This window comes from Garra rufa, chromosome 23 (genome assembly GCF_049309525.1).
Source record: "Garra rufa chromosome 23, GarRuf1.0, whole genome shotgun sequence".
In the NCBI taxonomy this organism is placed as follows: domain Eukaryota; kingdom Metazoa; phylum Chordata; class Actinopteri; order Cypriniformes; family Cyprinidae; genus Garra; species Garra rufa.
In genome coordinates this window covers 463,601-484,029 of record NC_133383.1, presented here as the reverse complement: position 1 = coordinate 484,029, position 20,429 = coordinate 463,601, and the positions used below count along the sequence as shown (strand labels likewise).

The following is a 20,429-nucleotide window of genomic DNA, read 5'->3' as shown; positions in this document are numbered from 1 at the left end:
AAAAAAAAAAAAAAAAAAAAAAGCATTTCTTAGATGTTTTGACATGTTTCCAGCCAAAATATCAAAAAATTCTTGAATCAAGAAGGATTTTCTAGAGAAGTAAAAACAGTCTTATTTTCAGAAAAAAAAACAGGTAAAAATGAAGTGAGTTTTTGCTTAAAACAAGCTAAATAATCTGCCAGTGGGGTAAGAAAAATCATCTTGTTTTCTGTTTGAAGAAATTTACCATTGGCAGATTATTCAGCTTGTTCCAAGCAAAAACTCACTTCATTTTAACTTGTTTTTTCTGAAAATAGAATTAAGAATGTTCAGATATTTTGGCTGAAAACAGGACGAAAAAAACTCCAAGAAAAACATTTTTTTGCAGTGTACCTTAGTATTTTTTATTTGTCAGACACACAAACAGACGAAACAGAGGCTTTGATTGAGTTTGATATATTTATATATATGTATGTATAAAATTAGACAGATACGGCTGTATTCATATACAAAAGGCCAATAAAACAAGAAGAAAACACAGGACGTTAGTCGGTGAAGGCACTCTCATCCACAGTGTTCCAGTTAACATGATGGTGCGATGCGCTAGTGCTGCGATAGTCTGGATCAGAAACAGTGCAGGATTTGCAAACCAGTACCGACAGGCATCGTGGAATGTGCAGTACAACAACAAAAACATCAAAAACGACTCCAGCATCAGAAACAAAGCAAAGGAATGATCCGTCAGTCACGGCCGATATTGGTCTCCATAGTGTTCGGAAATAAAAACAAAACTTAACTTAACTGAAAAAACTTAAGACATTAAAGTGGAGTGTTTCAACTCAATTGGCAGCGACGCATTAAATGCGGAAGGAACAGTCTAGTTGACTAAACTAACACACCTATGCTAACATGATTAGTGCTGTCTGTTAACAAGCTAAACTAGTCTAACCGTCCTCCTCCTCCTCCTCCGTTTGCCAGCCTTTGGACCGTTTGGGATCACGGGCGCGTGACGATTACCCATCATGCTCCGTGATCTTCAGCTGCGGTTAGAACGTCAGTTACATGCAGACGCAGCCGGAGCGGCGCAGACCGGCGCATGCGGATCACGTCTCACCACGCAAACTAAACACACACACGCTACGCTTCTCTTTGGGAAACAACAACACAACGCATTCTCATCATCTATAAACAGAACATCATGTAAACTAAAATATTTATACATAATCATAATTCTATGTTGATTTAAAATTAGCACTATTACAGTTATGACCCTCAATTGTCATGAAAGCAATGCAAAAAATAACAAAAGGCTTTATTTTCTCTGCACAAATCATATTTGGATTTAGTGGAGAAATGTGCAGAAAAAATTAAGCTTGATCATTTAAAAAAAAATTATCAATTTTTTATATCTCACAATTCTGACTTTTTATATCTTTGTAATTAATATTTTTCCTCGCACTTGTGAGTTTGTCTTGCAATTCAAACTTTTTTATATCACACAATTTTGAGTTTATATCTTGCAATCTGAACTTCTGACCTTTTCTCACAATTGTGTTGATAAATCGAAATTTGGATAATTCTCACAATTGCATTTTCTCTGCACAAACTATATTTTGATTTAGTGGTCAAATGTGCAGAAGAAATTAAGCTTGACCATAAAATAAAAATGATCTGAAAATAAAATAACTTTTCTTGCAATTCTGATTTTATATCTCACAATTTTCCCTTTTTTCTCACAATTGTGAGTTTAATCTCGAAATTCACTTTTTTTCTTACCTTGCAAATTTTTTTCCTCGCAATTTTGTTTATATTTCACAATTTTGACTTTATGTGCAATTGTAATTTTATTTTTTGCAATTCTGACTTTTTATTGAAATTCAGATTTTTTTTATTTTATTTTATACCGCTCAATTCTGACCTTTTCTTGCATTTGTTAAGTTTATATCTCGCATTTTGACCTTTTCTCACAATTGTGAGCTTATGAATCGAAATAGTGACAATTCTCACAATCGCATTTTCTTTGCACAAATCGCATTTTGATTTAGTGGTGAAATGTGCAAAAAAAAATTACGCTTGACCATTTGAAAAAAAAAAATATTTGGAAAATAAAATAACTTTACATACCTCGCAATTCTGACCTTTCTCGCAAATGTCAGTTTATATCTCAAAATTCTAACTTTTTCATTCCTTGCAATTCTAACGTTTTTCTCGCAATTGTGTTTATATCTCACAATTCTTGTTTCTTGCAATTGTAAGTTTATATCTTGCAATTAAAACATTTTTTTACAATTCTGACATTTTATTGCAATTCAGTTTTTCAAATGTTTTTATACCGCTCAATTCTGACTTTTTCTTGCATTTGTTAAGTTTATATCTTGCAATTCAAACTTTTTTATATCTTACAATCTGATCTTTTCTCACAATTGTGAGTTTATAAATCAAACTTTTTTTTGCAATCGCATTTTCTCTGCACAAACCACATTTTGTTTTAGTGGTAAAATGTGAATAAAAAAATTAAGCTTGACCCACTTCGAAAATTATAATTGAAAATAAAATAAAGCAACTCATGATCACTATGCAAAATATATTACTTAAATGGTAAAATGTTGTAAAAAAAAAAAAAACTCTTTACAGTAAGGTTTTAACTTAATGCAGTAATGAGACTCACAAAAATATTAGAAAGGTTTCATTTTTCTTTACGCAAACCATCATTTGTGTGTTTGATTTTGTGGTGAAATGGGACGTTGATGTGTGCACACATACATGCACACAAAACTTGAACATTAACTAAAAAACAAAATAAAATAATGCCAATGTAATAAAACACATTTTCAACTAAACCTCATGGCTCTTATTTAAAGTAAGTGTTGATTTCAAAATGTATTACAGTAACATTTTGTTAGCAGCAATGAAAATCTGGGGTTTCCTTTAGAGGTCAACCGATATATCGGTTTTGGCAATTAATTGACACAGATACTATCAGTTATCGGCAAAAATCCATGACGACAATTAAGATGAGATATCCTGGATGTAACACTGGGGATTTGTGCGGTTTGTGACTAAAATATTTTGTTATTTTGATTAGATATTCATCAATATGACACAAATATGATGTAATTTTAATACTATGGCTTTTGTGTACATGTTTAAAGATCTTTAGCTTGAATGTTTATATGAAACTGTAACACTTCACAATAAGAGTTCATTTGGAGCTAAGATTAATAAAAGCTGTAGAATATATTAATTTTTCCTGGTTAATGTGTTCGTTTCAACATTTACTGATATTCTTAAATGTCTAAGTTGCTTTTGTTAACATTAATGAGCTACGAACTAACTTTAATGATCAATATATAATTATTATTAATACATGTTCTTACAAAGTATGGTTCAGTCCCTTATTTTAACTAGTAGAGAATCCATTTTAAAAGCTATCGGCCGATTAATCGGTATCGGTAAAATCCGATATCGGTTGACCTCACTCTAGTTTCCTCACTGTCATAAAAGTAATGTACAAAAAAAGTAAAAACGTCAAGTCGTGATCGTAAAAGCTTGAAACTATGGTGCATTTTTCAGCATAATTATGCAAATTATATTATGAAATGCCAATGTATTTATGCATTGTGGTGATTTGAATCCAGAGAAACTGTATTTTTGCATATAATCCAGTAAACAAATACTGTAGTCCAGTAATGAGGACTGAGGGGTGAGCACAACATGAACAACAAACAAATGAATAAAACACATCATTTTCTCAATGCAAAGTCTATCTAGTTAGTTTGAGTGGTGAGACGTGCGGCGCCAGATCCGGCTGCGATACGTTACTCTACAAACTCACATTGACATTGACATGAAAACACACAGAGGAACAGAAGAAAGAGTCTGTGGTCACGTGCCGTCATCAGTCCAGTACTAACCCACTAACCCAGCCGTCTGTCCGGCGGACCTCTGAACGACGTGATGAAGAGATGCACGTGCCAAGGCGCTCTAGTTCTTGCGGATGTCTGCGTACACCACCGGCTCCATCTTGTGGAAGGAGTTCTTGCTGCCGGAGTGATCGAGCTGGGCGTAAATCACCGGCCCCTGAAGGCCAACCAGAGACACACACAGTGAGAAACACTAGTCTGATACGCAAACACACACCGGCGGAGCGCCACCGCTAGAGTTTACACAATGACAGCAGATGGGGATCGTTCAAGCTCCACACACCACAAACACACACTCAGCGGAAAAAACACACTAAATGCACGCTTTCACGGGAAATGTGTCGCGTGTCAACAACTCACTCAGAAATATCAGATCAAGACAGAAACCTGTTTGATTCTCCATTTAGAACCACGATATTGCATGACAATAAATATTATTACTGTTATCAATCAAATATTATTCTTGTTTTAATATGAAGAGATAATAATAAATATATAATATATATAACATAATATATGTGACCCTGGACCACAAAACCAGTCATAAGGTTAAATTTTACAAAACTGAGATATATACATCATATGAAAGCTCAATAAATAAGCTTTGTTCTATTGAACAAACCATACAGGTTTGTTAGGATAGGACAATATTTGGCTGAGATACATCTATTTGAAAATCTGAAATCTAAGGGTGCAAAAAATCTAAATACTGAGAAAATCACCTTTAAAGTTGACCAAATTAAGTTCTTAGCAATGCATATTACTAATCAAAAATAACATTTTGATACATTTACAGTAGGAATTTTACAAAAAATCTTCATGGAACATGATCTTTACTTAATTTCCTAATGATTTTTGGCATAAAAGAAAAATCAATAATTTTGACCCATGCAATGTATTTTTGGCTGTTGCTACAAATATACCCCAGCGACTTAAGACTGGTTTTGTGGTCCAGGGTCACATATTTAGATTAAAGTACAACGGGGGTAAAAGAAAATCATGCTTTTCACTGAACCCAAAGTGTATGATTGCTTTGTTTGTTCTGAACATTTATGGAGCAACAGATATCGTGTGAAGATAAATCATACAAGTCGTTTATTTTGTTAAAACCTTTGTGATTTTGGGCTTTTTGCATATGTGACCCTGGATCACAAAACCAGTCTTAAGTCGCTGGGGTATATTTGTAGCAATAGCCAAAAATACACTGTATGGGTCAAAATATTCCATGAAGATTTTTTTGTAAAATTCCTACTGTAAACCTATCAAAATGTAATTTTTGGTTAGTAATATGCATTGTTAAGAACTTAATTTGGAGAACTTTAAAGGTGATTTTCGCAGTATTTTGATTTTTTGCACCCTCAGATTCCAGATTTTCATCCCAGTTTTGTAGAATTTAACCTTATGACTGGTTTTGTGGTCCAGGGTCACATATTTCCTAAAGAGAACTATTAAAATGGAATGGAATGGTACAAGATTCATATAACTGAATTTGAGAAAAATAATAAAATGTATTTTATAGGGCCTTAAAATGCAATTTTTTGTTAAACCTTTAAGAAATTTCTGTTAAATTGTGCGTTTCATGATTTAATTAAACTTTCTTTTGTTTATTTTTTTTATGTAACCATTAAAATTGAGTGTAGAAAATTCAAAATGGGAAAAACGGGATCCAGAAAAAATTAAATGAATTTGCAAAAAAAAAAAAACGGAATTTGGGAATAAAACTAATTTGATAAGGCCCTATTTATTTCATTTGTGTCTTTGTTTTATTGTATTTAGCTTTAGTTTGTTACTTGCATCTATATTACTATTATTAACAACAAAGATAAAATAACAAAAATTGACTGTATCATGATATAAATTGTCATTGTGAAATAAAATGACTATATCACGAAATCCTGTAGGCTCTGTAGTTGCTCACCATGCACTGCAAAAAAAAATGCTTTACTTACTTAGATTTTTGTTTTCAGCCAAAATATCTTAAAATTCTTAAATCAGGAAGGATTTTCTAGACGGGTAAAAATTATTGTCTTGCTTTCAGAAAAAAAAAAAAAATACTGGTCAAAAGTGTGCTTTTGCTTAAAACAAGCTAAATAATCTGCCAATGAGGTAAGAAAAAAATATTTTATAACAGAAAACAAGATAATTTGTTTTTACCGCATTGGCAGATTATTTTGCTTGTTTTAAGCAAAAACTCACTTAATCTTGGCTTGTTTTTTTTTTCTGAAAACAAGACAATTTTTACCCATCTAGAAAATCCTTCCTGAATTAATAATTTTTAGATATTTTGGCTGGAAACAAGACAAAAAAGTAAGAAAAGCATTTTTTGCAGTGTGGTTCTATCTGACACTGGCATGTGATTTTTAGTGTTTTATTATTTAAAGGGGGATGAAATGTTTCTTCCATTTGGATAATCTATTATTCATTTATTTTACCTGTTTTAAGTTTTTGTTGTAGCATCAGTTTAGTAGCAGTATTGAGATATTTTAGTCAAAACTCTGTTGTTGTTATTGAGTCTCTCCAGTTGGTGTCGCTGTTGTTGAGCATTTCTGAAGGTGTTATAGTGTAGAAGTGTTAATGAAACAAATAACTAAGCACATACTGTATAACCAACATCATCATCTGGAATCTCCGAGGGAAACATGCATGTATAGACCTATACGCTTACGTCAATAACACATTCAGTTTAGGGCCGTTCCAACTCAGAGGCTGCATTCTTCACAGACTGAACATGTGGTGACAGGTCATAAAGCATGTTGAGATTTCAGACTTGAATCAAATGTTTCTGATAATAACACTTTCCAGATGCAGCCTCTGAATTGGGACACAGTTTTTCCTTTATATTTCAGGAGCTTGACAGACAGCATCATCGTGAACATTCAGGACACAGTCACACGGATCACAATGACATGAGGGTGAGAAACTACTGATGTAAACACAGCATCAGCACTGATGGGAACAAACACACACAATCATTCACACTGACTCACACAAACACTCCTTCACACTCACACACAACGAACATACTAGGGATGCACCGAAATTAAAATTCTTGGCCGAAGCTGAAACCGAACAAAATGTAACACTGGGCCGAAGGCCGATTACCAAACACGCCAATTTTTTTCACCATTGCATAAATTAAATAGCCAATATTTGCTTTTTACAGTTTTGTCTTGCTTTTCAAAGAAACAAATCTATTACAAAATAACAACTTAAAAATATTTACTTAACACTGAACATTTGAACATTCCAGTAGACATTATAGCCTACCAACAAACCACAATTTAACTTAAAATTAATAAGTTAGTAAAATAATATTCTATAATAAGATCCCCTTCTTGAATCAAGCGTCGGTTTTTAATGCACAAATAAATGCAGCCTTGCTGAACAAAGGAGAATGTTAGACTAAATGTATTAATAGAGCTGTTGTTTTTGTCTTACAGTAAAATGCCAATACTAACATTTCTGAATGTTGACTTTTATTTAGTGGTAAACCCACAAGAAGAGCTCAGTCCTAGTGTTTGCTGGCAGCAGCAGATTTGTGAATGATTGTCATCTTTGGTCTTTGAACCCTGGCTAAGGAGCTGCTGTCAGAATAAACACAATTGGTGTCTGGTGTATTAGACAACAGAACGTTCTGGAGTTGATTGACTAATGGATGATTTCAGTCATCATACAGTAACCTTCCTCTCCTCATGAAGACATGCGATGCGCTTCTAAACAGTCTCTCGCTGTCACTGCTGGGAATGATTTTTGCCTCTTTCTCGGACAGTTTTAAATGCTTCCACACTGACCACATGTTTGATCATTAGTGCACGCCTCTGTTTGATCACTTCACATCATTGTTTGCCGCATTTATTCCGCCTTTTCGCTTATTGGGCCCAACATTTTCAGCGTTTTCCGGTTGCCGAAAATTTGGTGCATCCCTTCAAAAAAATAAAAAAAACTCTCCAGTCCACCCCTGCACTCACTCACATTCTCTGACACACACGCACACGCAGACACACACGCAGACACAGACACAGACACACGAAGACACACGCAGACGCACACGCAGACACAGACACAGACACACGAAGACACACGCAGACGCAGACACAGACACACGAAGACACACGCAGACACACACGCAGACACAGACACAGACACAGACACACGAAGACACACGCAGACACACACGCAGACACAGACACACGAAGACACACGCAGACACACACGCAGACACAGACGAAGACAGACGCAGACACAGACACAGACGAAGACACACGCAGACGCAGGCACACGCAGACACAGGCACACACAGACGCAGACACAGACACAGACGAAGACACGCAGACACAGACACAGACGCAGGCACAGGCACACGCAGACGCAGGCACACGCAGACGCAGGCACACGCAGACGCACACGCAGACACAGACACAGACGAAGACACACGCAGACGCAGGCACACGCAGACACAGGCACACACAGACGCAGACACAGACACAGACGAAGACACGCAGACACAGACACAGACGCAGGCACAGGCACACGCAGACGCAGGCACACGCAGACGCAGGCACACGCAGACGCACACGCAGACACAGACACAGACGAAGACACACGCAGACGCAGGCACACGCAGACACAGGCACACACAGACGCAGACACAGACACAGACGAAGACACGCAGACACAGACACAGACGCAGGCACAGGCACACGCAGACGCAGGCACACGCAGACACAGACACACGCAGACGCAGACACAGACGAAGACACACGCAGACGCAGGCACACGCAGACACAGGCACACGCAGACAGACGCAGACACAGACGAAGACACGCAGACACAGACGCACACACAGACGCAGGCACAGGCACACGCAGACGCAGGCACACGCATACGCAGGCACACGCAGACGCACACGCAGACACAGACGCAGACACACGCAGACGCACACAGACGCACACACAGACGCAGGCACACGCACACGCAGGCACACGCACACGCAGACACAGGCTTACACGCAGACGCAGGCACACGCAGACGCAGGCACACGCAGACGCAGACACACGCACAGGCACACACGCAGACGCAGACACAGGCACACGCAGGCACACGCAGACGCACACGCAGACGCAGGCACAGGCACACACGCAGACGCACGCACAGGCACACACGCAGACGCAGGCACACGCAGACGCAGGCTTACACGCAGACGCAGGCACACGCAGACGCAGGCACACGCAGACACACGCACAGGCACACACGCAGACGCAGACACAGGCACACGCAGACGCACACGCAGACACAGGCACACGCAGACGCAGGCACAGGCACACGCAGGCACACGCAGACGCACACGCAGACGCAGGCACAGGCACACACGCAGACGCACACGCAGACGCAGGCACAGGCACACACGCAGACACAGGCACACGCAGACGCAGGCTTACACGCAGACGCAGGCACACGCAGACGCAGGCACACGCAGACACACGCACAGGCACACACGCAGACGCAGACACAGGCACACGCAGACGCACACGCAGACACAGGCACACGCAGACGCAGGCACAGGCACACGCAGACACGCACGCACGCAGACGCAGACACAGGCACACGCAGACGCACACGCAGACACAGGCACACGCAGACGCAGGCACAGGCACACGCAGACACGCACGCACGCACGCAGACACACACACACACACACACACACACACACTGACACACAAACACACACTGACACACACACTGACACACAAACACACACTGACACACACACTGACACACAAACACACACTGACACACACACTGACACACAAACACACACTGACACACACACTGACACACACACTGACACACAAACACACACTGACACACACACTGACACACAAACACACACTGACACACACACTGACACACACACTGACACACAAACACACACTGACACACACACTGACACACACACACACACAGGCTGTGGGAGGCTCGTACCTGTACGGGGGCGGAGGGGCTGGAGCAGCGGGAGTTGTCGTTGCTAGACTCCGCTTTCTTCCCCACCCGAGTGTTCTGTGAGCTCACGCTCTCTAACGAGGTGCAGCTACACGCGCGCACACACACAGAGATGGACGCAAACACAAATGAGATGAGAGATGACAAAAGCAATATGACACTAATGCCACAACACCAGCCGCTATGATCAAAACACACTGACTTCAGACAGATGAGATGACACACACACACACACACACACACACACACACACACACACACACACACACACACACAGATGTGAGCTGACGGGGTTAATGACACACTGAACACACACATCAGTCATGTGACGCCTCATATTTCACACACAAAGCAGCAGAAATACGTACCACATCATGTTTTCCTTACAGCAAATAAGGGATGTTCTATCATGTTTAATGTAGGTTTGTTCACACACTTTGTTTATCAATCTGAATTAGTTTAATCCGATTTCAGGTTCAGAAAGTTTTGTTTGTCATTCAGAAGCAGATAAAACCACTGTGAAAATGTCAACATGAGTTTGAATGCTGTTTTTATCTTGATGACACAGCTTTAAAAACAAGTTTCTTTTGCAAATATTTAATATTTAATCTCCTCTACAGATTAGTTATACACAATCAATACACCAACGCACTTGTACACTATCATGACATTATTTTCATGTCAATAAAACACATTTAACCCTGCAAATCTAGTAATGACAATGGTTCTTTCTTAGACTATTACCAGAATTATTATAACTAACTAAAACTCAACAATTTTACTAAAATTGACTAATACTAAAAAATTAATAAAACTATATAGACAAATAAAAAATAAAAAATAAATATATTAAAAAACTACTAAAATTTATTTTTTTAAAAACTAAATTACTAAAACTTCTACTAAAAAATATAAGAATATAAAAACTATAACAGTTTCTCAATGATACTTAAATAATATTGCATATTATAATAACAAAGTTGTTTATTTAAGGGGAGACACTGCAGGCTGAAACACTGTTTTTTCTTGTACTTGTCAAATTTGAGATTTTGGGCTTTTTGCTTTTTTCCTAAAGTGTTTTTTCAGACTACTGGAAAGTAAACATCTAAAAGACACTGTTAAGTGTTTCTTTTATAGCACTTTATCTACTTGTGTCAATAGATTTCAATTACAATACAGATTTTTAAAGGCAATGATTTTTTTCTCCTACACTGAGCCATAAATCTCCACTTCAGCAGCACTTACACACACCACACTTTTCATTTGTATTCCTGTCTATATCCTAAATTCATATATAATTAGCTTGATTTTATATGAAAATGGTAAAAACAAAAATACATGGTTTTCTGTAAGTATTAAGAGTTGACAAAATCCCCTCTGTAAAAACATTTGACTCTAATATGTCAAAAATATTAAACAAGAATTTTGAAACTGACTTCATCCAGTGTTTAGATTTGTGTACTAGAAATGTATGCAAATTAGCACATATTTCATCAAATAATAGCTAATTTGCATATTTAAACCTAACAATTTAATAAACTTGTAATACAAAAAATGTTTGCAATTATCAATGTAATCAATCAACTGAGTAAGTAAGGCGATGACTATTAGTTAATTTTTTTTACCCTATTCACCTGCAGTGTCTCGCCTTAAATCAGCACCGCAAATAAAAACTTTACAACATAAATTAAGTTTTGTACACATTAAAGTGCAATTTGACATGTTAATTCTCATGATAATAATGTCACACTAAAAACTCTGGTCACACTTTACAATAAGGTTTGATTAGTTACCTTCAATTAATCCATTAACTAACATTAACAATGAAAAATATATTTCTACTGTATGTTTTAACCTGCGTTAGCTCATGTTAGCGTTAAATAATATACAGGTACACGTTTTGTTATTAATAATGTATTAGTAATTTTTTTGTGTTAGTTCATGCTAATTTTAACAAACGAACGCTTATTGTAAAGTGTCACCAAAACATCTTTATGGTCCTCAAATGAGTTTATTTTGTTCTGCTATGTTCTGTGGTGAAATATGAGCTAGAGATGTTTGTGAGAATCATCTGTTAAACTCTTGGAGCGCTTCACCCGCGTTCATTCCGTCAGTACCACAACATTCAGACAGCGTTCACTGCAAGTACCACACAACTCAACACACAGAGTCTGGTTTAGTGTCATCATGCTCCATGCACACCAGAGTTAACCGGTTAAACCACAGCATCACCACCGACACGCGGTTGAGCGATCACGGACACGTACCCTTCGTAGTCGTGCCTGGGCTCCTGTCGTCTGATGATCAGGTACGTGACCACAGCGATGATGATGATGCCGATCACGGCTCCGATCACGCCGCCCACGATCACCGCTGTGCTGGTCTGAGGAAGAGACTCTGAACACAGAGAAACACGCTCACTGAGAATACAGCGCCAGCAAAACACAACACAGTCCAGGGGTCCGTTCTTCGTACCTCGCTAACTCAGTTAGCTGGATTTGATTGTTGACGATTCTGCGTGATCTTGGATCGCTCGGTTCTTCGAAGCTCATCCTGGACTTGCTGTCATAGCAACAGGTGCGCAAGCTTAAACCTGCTCGGGAGCAGGTTTATTTCATGTAAACAGGATTTAGGCTGCGCTCCTGGCGGGTTATGATTGGTTGAAATGGCGAGGTCACATCTGACTGGTTAAAGAGCACGACTGACGCGGACTGACTCACGTGGGAAAAGAAAAGTATCTTGCAAGAAAGTGTATATATATGACAGGTTCCAAAAAATATTTGGCAGCACAACTGTTGATATTATCCAACATTGATCATTCTAATAATAAATCAGTATATTAGAATGATTCCTGAAGGATCGTGTGACACTTAAGACTGGAGTAACAGCTGATAAAAATTCAGCTTTTCATCACAGGAATAAATTCTATTTCAAAGTATGTTAAAATATATTAAAAAAACAAAAACATTATTTTATTTTGTAAAAACAATTTGCAATATTACTGTTTTTTCTGTATTTTTAATTAAATAAATGCAGTCTTGATGAGCATAAGAGACTTCTTTAAAGACTATTGCAAGTCTTACTGACCCCAAACTTTTGAACGGTAGTGTATAAAAAAATAAAAAAATAAATAAAATAACATATCAAGGAAAAAACATGTAACATGGGCAGCATTAACGTATTTAATTTGTTCACTACTTTTTGCCAGCCCTCTCTCCTTGCTTTTCCAGCCTTTGCAGTTTTCCCTTGCGTTTTAATTAAACTCTGAAACTCCTGAAATCCCTCAATCAAGAGTTCTTGCTCTGCTGCAGAAAAATACTGAGCTCGCTCCTTCGTCATGTTCGCCGACCAATCAAAGAGTTGCCGATCAGTGTTTCTACTATCGATACGTATCCCCTTTTAAGCCACCCAGTGATCTCAAATAACTTCATCCAGCTATACTGATCATCAACAACAGGTGCGTTCGGAGAACCGGAATAGCGAGCTCATAGTTAGAGCGATGATTTGATCTTGGATGTGTCATTTGATCTTGGATGTAGTAAGCGAGGTACGAAGAACGGACCCCTGATATTAATCCTGATGAGTGTCACTGTGTTCATTTACACGTAAGACGTGTGTTTTCAGCATCTCATCATATCATAGTAAGAGTACAGTGGTGTTTGTTATGTCAGTTCTCACTAGTAATAGTGCTGATCGTGATTAGTGCTGAAATGTTTAATATTGAGTATTAAAGTTGAGTCTGTGCATCAACATGCATCATTTGTGCTCCAAACATGAATAATTCCTTAAATCATGTCTTGTTGAGATTTTATTTTATAATTTATTTAGTTTGTTTTATTATTATTTATTTTTTTATTAAAAAAATATTTATTTTTTTATTAAAAAAATAATAATTTTTTTATTTTTATTTAATTTTTATATTATTCTGATTTAGGGCTGGGCGATTTGGCCTAAAATCAAAATCTCGATTAATTGAACATTCTAACCCGATTACGATTAATGAACGATTATTTTATTCATTAATAAAATTATATTTAATTATATTTAAATAATATTTATTTTTTTGCCCTCATAGTTCACTGACAAGTTTTGTACAGTAAATATGCTCACATATTACAAGTGAGAGATTTTTGAATGAAGGGTGCACACACTATCTACGATCTATGATTATTTATTGAACATCAGTGTTGAACGACTGAAATTAAAGCACATATTGCTTAAAACGAAAAGTCACATTTTTCTTAAATTAGTGAAAATAAATAACTTGCACTTTTGGAAACAAAATAAATTTATAAAATAATAATAAATATTAAAAGTAGAAAATAAGCAGTATCTCTTCTAAATAAAATTACTCTTGTATATCCTGTAAATACTTTTTACTGTATAAATACTGCTTAAGCTCTCCATCGACATGTCGGAGGAATAACGCAACGTAACGGAGCGGGGTCACCTGACTCCACACGCAGTAATGTTTTTAAAGGGAAAGTAATTGAAATAATTGACCTGGAAAAATTTGATCGATTATAGGTTCTGAATGTCGATTTCGATTACTTTTCGATGAATCGCCCAGCCCTATTCTGATTATTATGTTGTAAAGGCAAATGTAACTATTTTCTATATTATTCATATTATTATATTCTTGTTGAGGAGAGGTGATTTAATTTTCTGCTATATTTTATTTATATTACTTTTATTTGTTTATTTTATTCTATTTTTTGTTTTATTTTTTTTTTAATTAAATTTTCATATTGTTCTGTTTAATTATGTTGTAATGGCAAATGTAACTTTTTTATGTTTTTTGTTATAATTATTTTGTAATATACCTGTTTTATATATCATTTATAATTTTACACTAAGTATTAAAGTTCAGTGTTTATGTCGTCCTTTGTTGTCATCTTGTTGAGGAGAGGTGATTAATTATGCACTATATTTTATTTTTGTTATTTTTATTTGTTTATTTAATTATTTTTTTATATGTATATTTTTCTGTTTAATTGTGTTGTAATGGTATAATTATTTTATATATTATTTATTTAATTTTTTTATTTAATTTAATTATTCTGTATTATAACTGTTTTAGATATTATTTATTATTTTACTCTAAGTATTAAAGTTCAGTGTATATGTCGTCCTTTGTTGTCATCCTGTTGAGGAGAGGTAATTTAATTATGCACTATATTTATATTTGTTTATTTAATTAAAATTTTTGATTTGTTTTATTATTATATATATATATATTTTTTTTTCCCCAGTTTAATTGTGTTGTGATGGTATAATTATTTTATATATTATTTATTTTTTTGCTTTATTTAATTATTCTCTAATATAATTGTTTTATATATTATTTATTATTTTACACCAAGTATTAAACTTCAGTGTATATGTCTTCCTTTGTTGTCATCTTGTTGAGGAGAGGAGATTATTTAATTAAGCACGTTATTTTTATTTATTTTATTTTTTGTTTTATTATTATTATTTATCTTTAATTGCTCTGTTTAATTCTGTTGTAGTGGTATAATTATTTTATATATTACTTATTAAATTTTTTGCTTTATTTAATCATTCTGTAATATAATTGTTTTATATATTATTTATTATTTTACACTAAGTAAAGTTAAGTGTGTATGTTGTTGCTTGTTGTTGTGTGCAAGTCACTTTGGATAAAAGCGTCGGCTAAATGATTAAATCCCAGAGCAACCAGATTCACAGTACATGATCCACATCAACTCTGACACACTTTAAAGTGCATTTGAGAATGAAACATGTACCAAACATCTTCACAAAATTGAAAGGAGATGCTCTTATCAACTTATCAAGCTTTATGATTTCCTGCTGTTTTAAAAGAAATGTTACTATCGTTGTAAGAAATTACTTACAGATAATTTATTCACCCGCTTCTCATCCAAAATCATGTCTTTCCTTCTTCAGTCAAAAATAATTTTTTTTTTTTTTTTGAGGAAAACATTCCAGGGTTTTTCTCTATAAAGTGGACTTCAATGGTGCTCAAGGTTAAAAATGCAGTTTAAATGCAGCTTCAAATGACTCTAAACGACCCCAGTCAAGGAATAAGGGTCTTAGCTAGCGAAAACATTTGTCTTTTTTTTTTTATTAATATTTATACACCTTTTTTTTTTTTAACCTCAAATGCTCATCTTGTCTAGTGGAAAACTCCCATCTCATTTTCTCCTCCAACTTCAGAATCGTCCTACATCGCTGTTTTACTTTTTTTGTAAATGGTGTTTGATCTTCTTTGCATTTTGGAAGTTCAAATTCTCCACTATATGGAGAACATTCCTGGAATGTTTTCCTCAAAAAACTTGTGATGGATGACATGAGAGGGTGAGCAAATTATCAGGAAATTTTTATTTTGGAAATGGATTAATCCTTTGAGTCACAGGATATTTTGGTTGATTTAAAAAAAAAAATGCAACTTATTTTCCGGAAAGTACAGGAATCACACAATTTTTTCCAATTTTGCACAGACCTTTCACCCTACAGCCGCTCACCTTTCATGACCACCCTGACTTTTATAATGGACATCTGTCCAGAAATGTCTGGAGGGTTCTTCACGTCGCAGCTGAACGTCCCGTTGTCCTTAAACTGCATCTGGGTCACACGGATCGACGCGTCCTTCTTGTTCATGTCTCCGGCCCATTCCACACGAGACTTAAACTGCGGCACTGAGCCCGGAAACGACCTCCCACCGGAATAATAGAAGATCTGAGGAAGAGAAACATATGTGTTCAGCAGTGTTGGGGTAACGCATTACAAGTAACACAAGTGACATAATAATATTGACAATTGACAAGAATTATTGACAATAATTGACAAGAAAATATCTGAGTTACTTTTTCAAATAAGGAACCCCAGTTATCCCCCCTTCATTTTTTGATTAATAGCTCTCCTGTCCTCATGTTGAGAGAAATTGTGAGTAAGATGTTACTTTAGTTCTAGAATAAATGTGAACATGCATTAATTCATCTCACTCACTAAAAAACAGATACAGTGTTCTTCAAAATGAATAAAAACACTGAAATTCAACGTAAACCTGCAATAATTAAATATGTTCAATAATACAAATATCCTTTGTGTATTTAATCCCATTTTATTAACCGATGTCTTTGCTGCAGACCTTCGATGATCCAATTCATCCATACTAATAAACAGAAATGACTCAAGATAATCTAACATTTGTTTAACTTTTTTATTTCTGAAGAGTTGACATTTGTTCTTCTGTGGTCTACTGTACAGACGTCAATTTACTTTTCTCTAAATCTGAGGCTTTTGCTGTAAAAAGGCTTTTACATTTGACAAAAACAGACATTTTTATATTAAAAACAAACAAGCAAGCCCTGCCCAGATTTACAAAGTAACGCAAAAGTAACATAGCGCATTCCTTTCTATAAAAAGTAACTAAGTAACGTAATTAGTTACTTTTTTAGGGAGTAACTCAATATTGTAACGCATTACTTTTAAAAGTAATATGAGGAAACTCTTACTGAAGTGGATGGTCCTGTTTCTCCCTCTTGAAGGAAAGACCAGGTGACTGACGCTGAACTACTGATCACCTCTCTAGACTTAAAACTACAGGACAGAGTGGCTGTGGTCCCGTTCTCAACAAACACCTCGGCTGGAGTGAACACGTCTATCGCCGACACGCCAAACACACCTGAAACACAGATACACCTCAGTCAAACACCCACAAACATGACCACAAACAACACTAGATGTGCTATGGTGCATTAAACTGCTGTACTGTAATTATATAATATATAGCATGGAAATGAATGATTATCATACTAATATAGGGAAATCATTCTGTGACAATTTAACCAGAGTTCCCCGGCTTGAATTTTTGATTTTGCTAATATTTATTTTGAAGTAAGATAGACATGTATAGTGATGAAAGCCAAAATATTAAATGTCATGGATGAATATTTGCGGAGTAATCCACTATTTTGTAGAAGGAGGTCAAGATGGCAATTTTTAGCTGAGATTCTGAGTCAAGTTACAGGTAGTTCAAAATAACTTCAGAAAGATGGCAGCTGCATAATGTTATTTTTACAGAGATTGGTAGCTCTATTAGTAAAATCTGTTGACTTTAGCTATCTTTGTTCCATTATGTTTTGTTAGATGGAATTCTATAATATAATTTCAACATTATTTCTTTTTCAGACATTGTTCTTTAAATACAATAGGTATCAGCTGGATACAAAGTGATTAACATTTGGATTCGACCACTGAAAAATTATGACATTCAACAATCTAGACATTAAGCATCATTGAGATTCCCATTTCTCGTGGACTGAATGATATAGGGTCTTGGAAATGAACATTTCAAAAGAAAAGTTTATCATTAACTAGAATCTAAAATCACATTGTGGTATCTTTAATACTCCTTGAGTTATAGGCACACAAACTTTGAAAAAGGAATATTTATGGCACTCAGACTGGTGTGTTCAATGCAGTTGTCTTCACAGAAAGAAACGAGATACATCTTTAGTTTTAACATTATTTGTTCTTCAGATATTCCTTTTTAAAAGAAAATAAGTATCTTTTTTTTTTCATACTGACCCACATTTGGATTTTGACCACTGAAAACGCCTTATTGAAATCCCAATATCTCTGGTTACCGAATCTCATAGGGCATTTCAAATAAAGATGCCAAAAGGAAGGCTTGCTAAGACCCAATATCTAAAATGGCATTAAGATATCTTTAATACTTACTAAGTTGCAAACTTTGGAGAAAAACTCAAAAAGTTTCCTCATTCTTGAATGGTCACCATTGGCACATAATGCAACAAAGATTGCTAAAGTCAACAGATTTTACTAATAGAGCTACCAATCTCTGGGTGAAAAATAACATTATGATGCCGCAATCTTTCTGAAGTCATTTTCAACCTCGTAATTTAGCTCTGAATCTAAGGTGAATATTGGCATTTTGACCTCCCTCTACAAAATAGTGGATTATTCAGTAAATATTCATCCATGACATTTAATATTTTGGCTTTCATCACTATACATGTCTATCTTTCCTCAGAGTAAATATTAGCAAAATCAACAATCTGAGCTGGGGAGGTTTTTGAATATTTGACTGATTTGACACAGAATGACTCAGTCATGATATATGATGGTTTTCAATAGCATAGTATTACTATAGTACTCCTTGATACTTTTATCAAGGAGTAAGTTTTTATCTCGTTAAATCCAGACATAAAGGACACTATATTTACACCATCTGCTCACAAAAAAAAAAAAAACAGAAATAAAACGTAATAATGAATTCACATGCTGATTTGATTCTGTATTGTTCGTCTCTAATGTTTGCTAAAGGCTAATCAATCAGGTTTAATTAAATTCACTATTACACATTTACAATCACACGAGTGCTTGATTATATAAATAAAATAAAATATAAACACTTAGTATACTTTATCAACGGATTAGAAAGTGTTTTCGTGAGTAAATATGATATAATGTAATGATAATAAAGAGGGAGGCTAATGTGCTAACAGAACAATACGAGCTAAACTTCCTGAACTGAGAAAGACATTAAACACTCGATTTAATTAAATCAACTGCTTCAGACTATGAAATTAACACAACACAAGAGCTGTTCCTTATAGACTCAGTTCATATAATGTTAATATGATATGAACCTTATATATAATATCCGCGTTCGCGGAGCTGCATGCTAACCTGCTAGCCTCAGATGAGAACAAAACGCCTCGTAGAAATACTAATGAAACTTACCAGCGTAAACAAACACCGCAGAGACACATAATAAAACATGGTTGTGTGTGAAAACAGGAAGCCTTATTTCCATCCTTAAGATTTCATTAATATCGTCCGAGAAGCGGAGCCTCAGCGTTTGTTTACAGTATGAGACTGACGGAGACTCACGCTGATCTCAGATCAGACTCACTGACGACAGCGATGACGCCCAACACACGCCACTCAACGCTAATGGAACGAATGCCATTTCCTGCTGATCTCAGATCAGACTCACTCATGTCATCTCTACCGAATCAGATTAGGCTCATTGACTAAAGCTCTAATGAACTAATGACTAATGTGATCCTAGTTCTAATGCACCGAATGTAATGTAAAGCTGATCTCAGATCAGATATGGAATATGTTTTTAAGATCTGAATGCATTATCTGGGTGATTCTATAATTGCAGCGTAAGCCATTTTTCATTCAATAGTTATATTTTAAATACTTTAATAATGTGTTACCTATTGTTATGAATTGCAAGATGTTATAGTCCATAACAATATACTAATTTCTGTAAAAAAGTGTCTTAAGGCGAGACACTGCAGGTGAATATGGTAAAAAAAAATAACTAATCATCTTAATTACTCAGATGATTGATTACATTGATAATTGCAAAAAAAAAGTATTACAAGTTTTGAATATGCAAATGAGCATTATTTAATAAAATATGCGCAAATTTGGATATATTTCTAGTACAAAAATCTAAACACTGGATAAAGTCAGTTTGGAAATTCTTGTTTAATTTTTGAC

General features: G+C 35.7%; 1 protein-coding gene across 1 annotated transcript; it reads right to left on the bottom strand.

Moving 5' to 3' along the window:
• Positions 1-419: 419 nt before the first annotated feature.
• Positions 420-19,810, bottom strand: LOC141299093 (myelin protein zero-like protein 1). The gene is made up of 6 exons (XM_073829377.1): positions 19,656-19,810; positions 17,402-17,571; positions 16,409-16,622; positions 12,170-12,299; positions 9,885-9,990; positions 420-4,059 (listed from the first exon to the last, which is right to left on the bottom strand). The coding sequence occupies exons 1-6, from the start codon at positions 19,726-19,728 to the stop codon at positions 3,964-3,966; spliced, it is 789 nt and encodes a 262-aa protein (XP_073685478.1). The 5' UTR covers positions 19,729-19,810; the 3' UTR covers positions 420-3,963.
• Between the last annotated feature and the right edge of the window lie 619 nt (positions 19,811-20,429).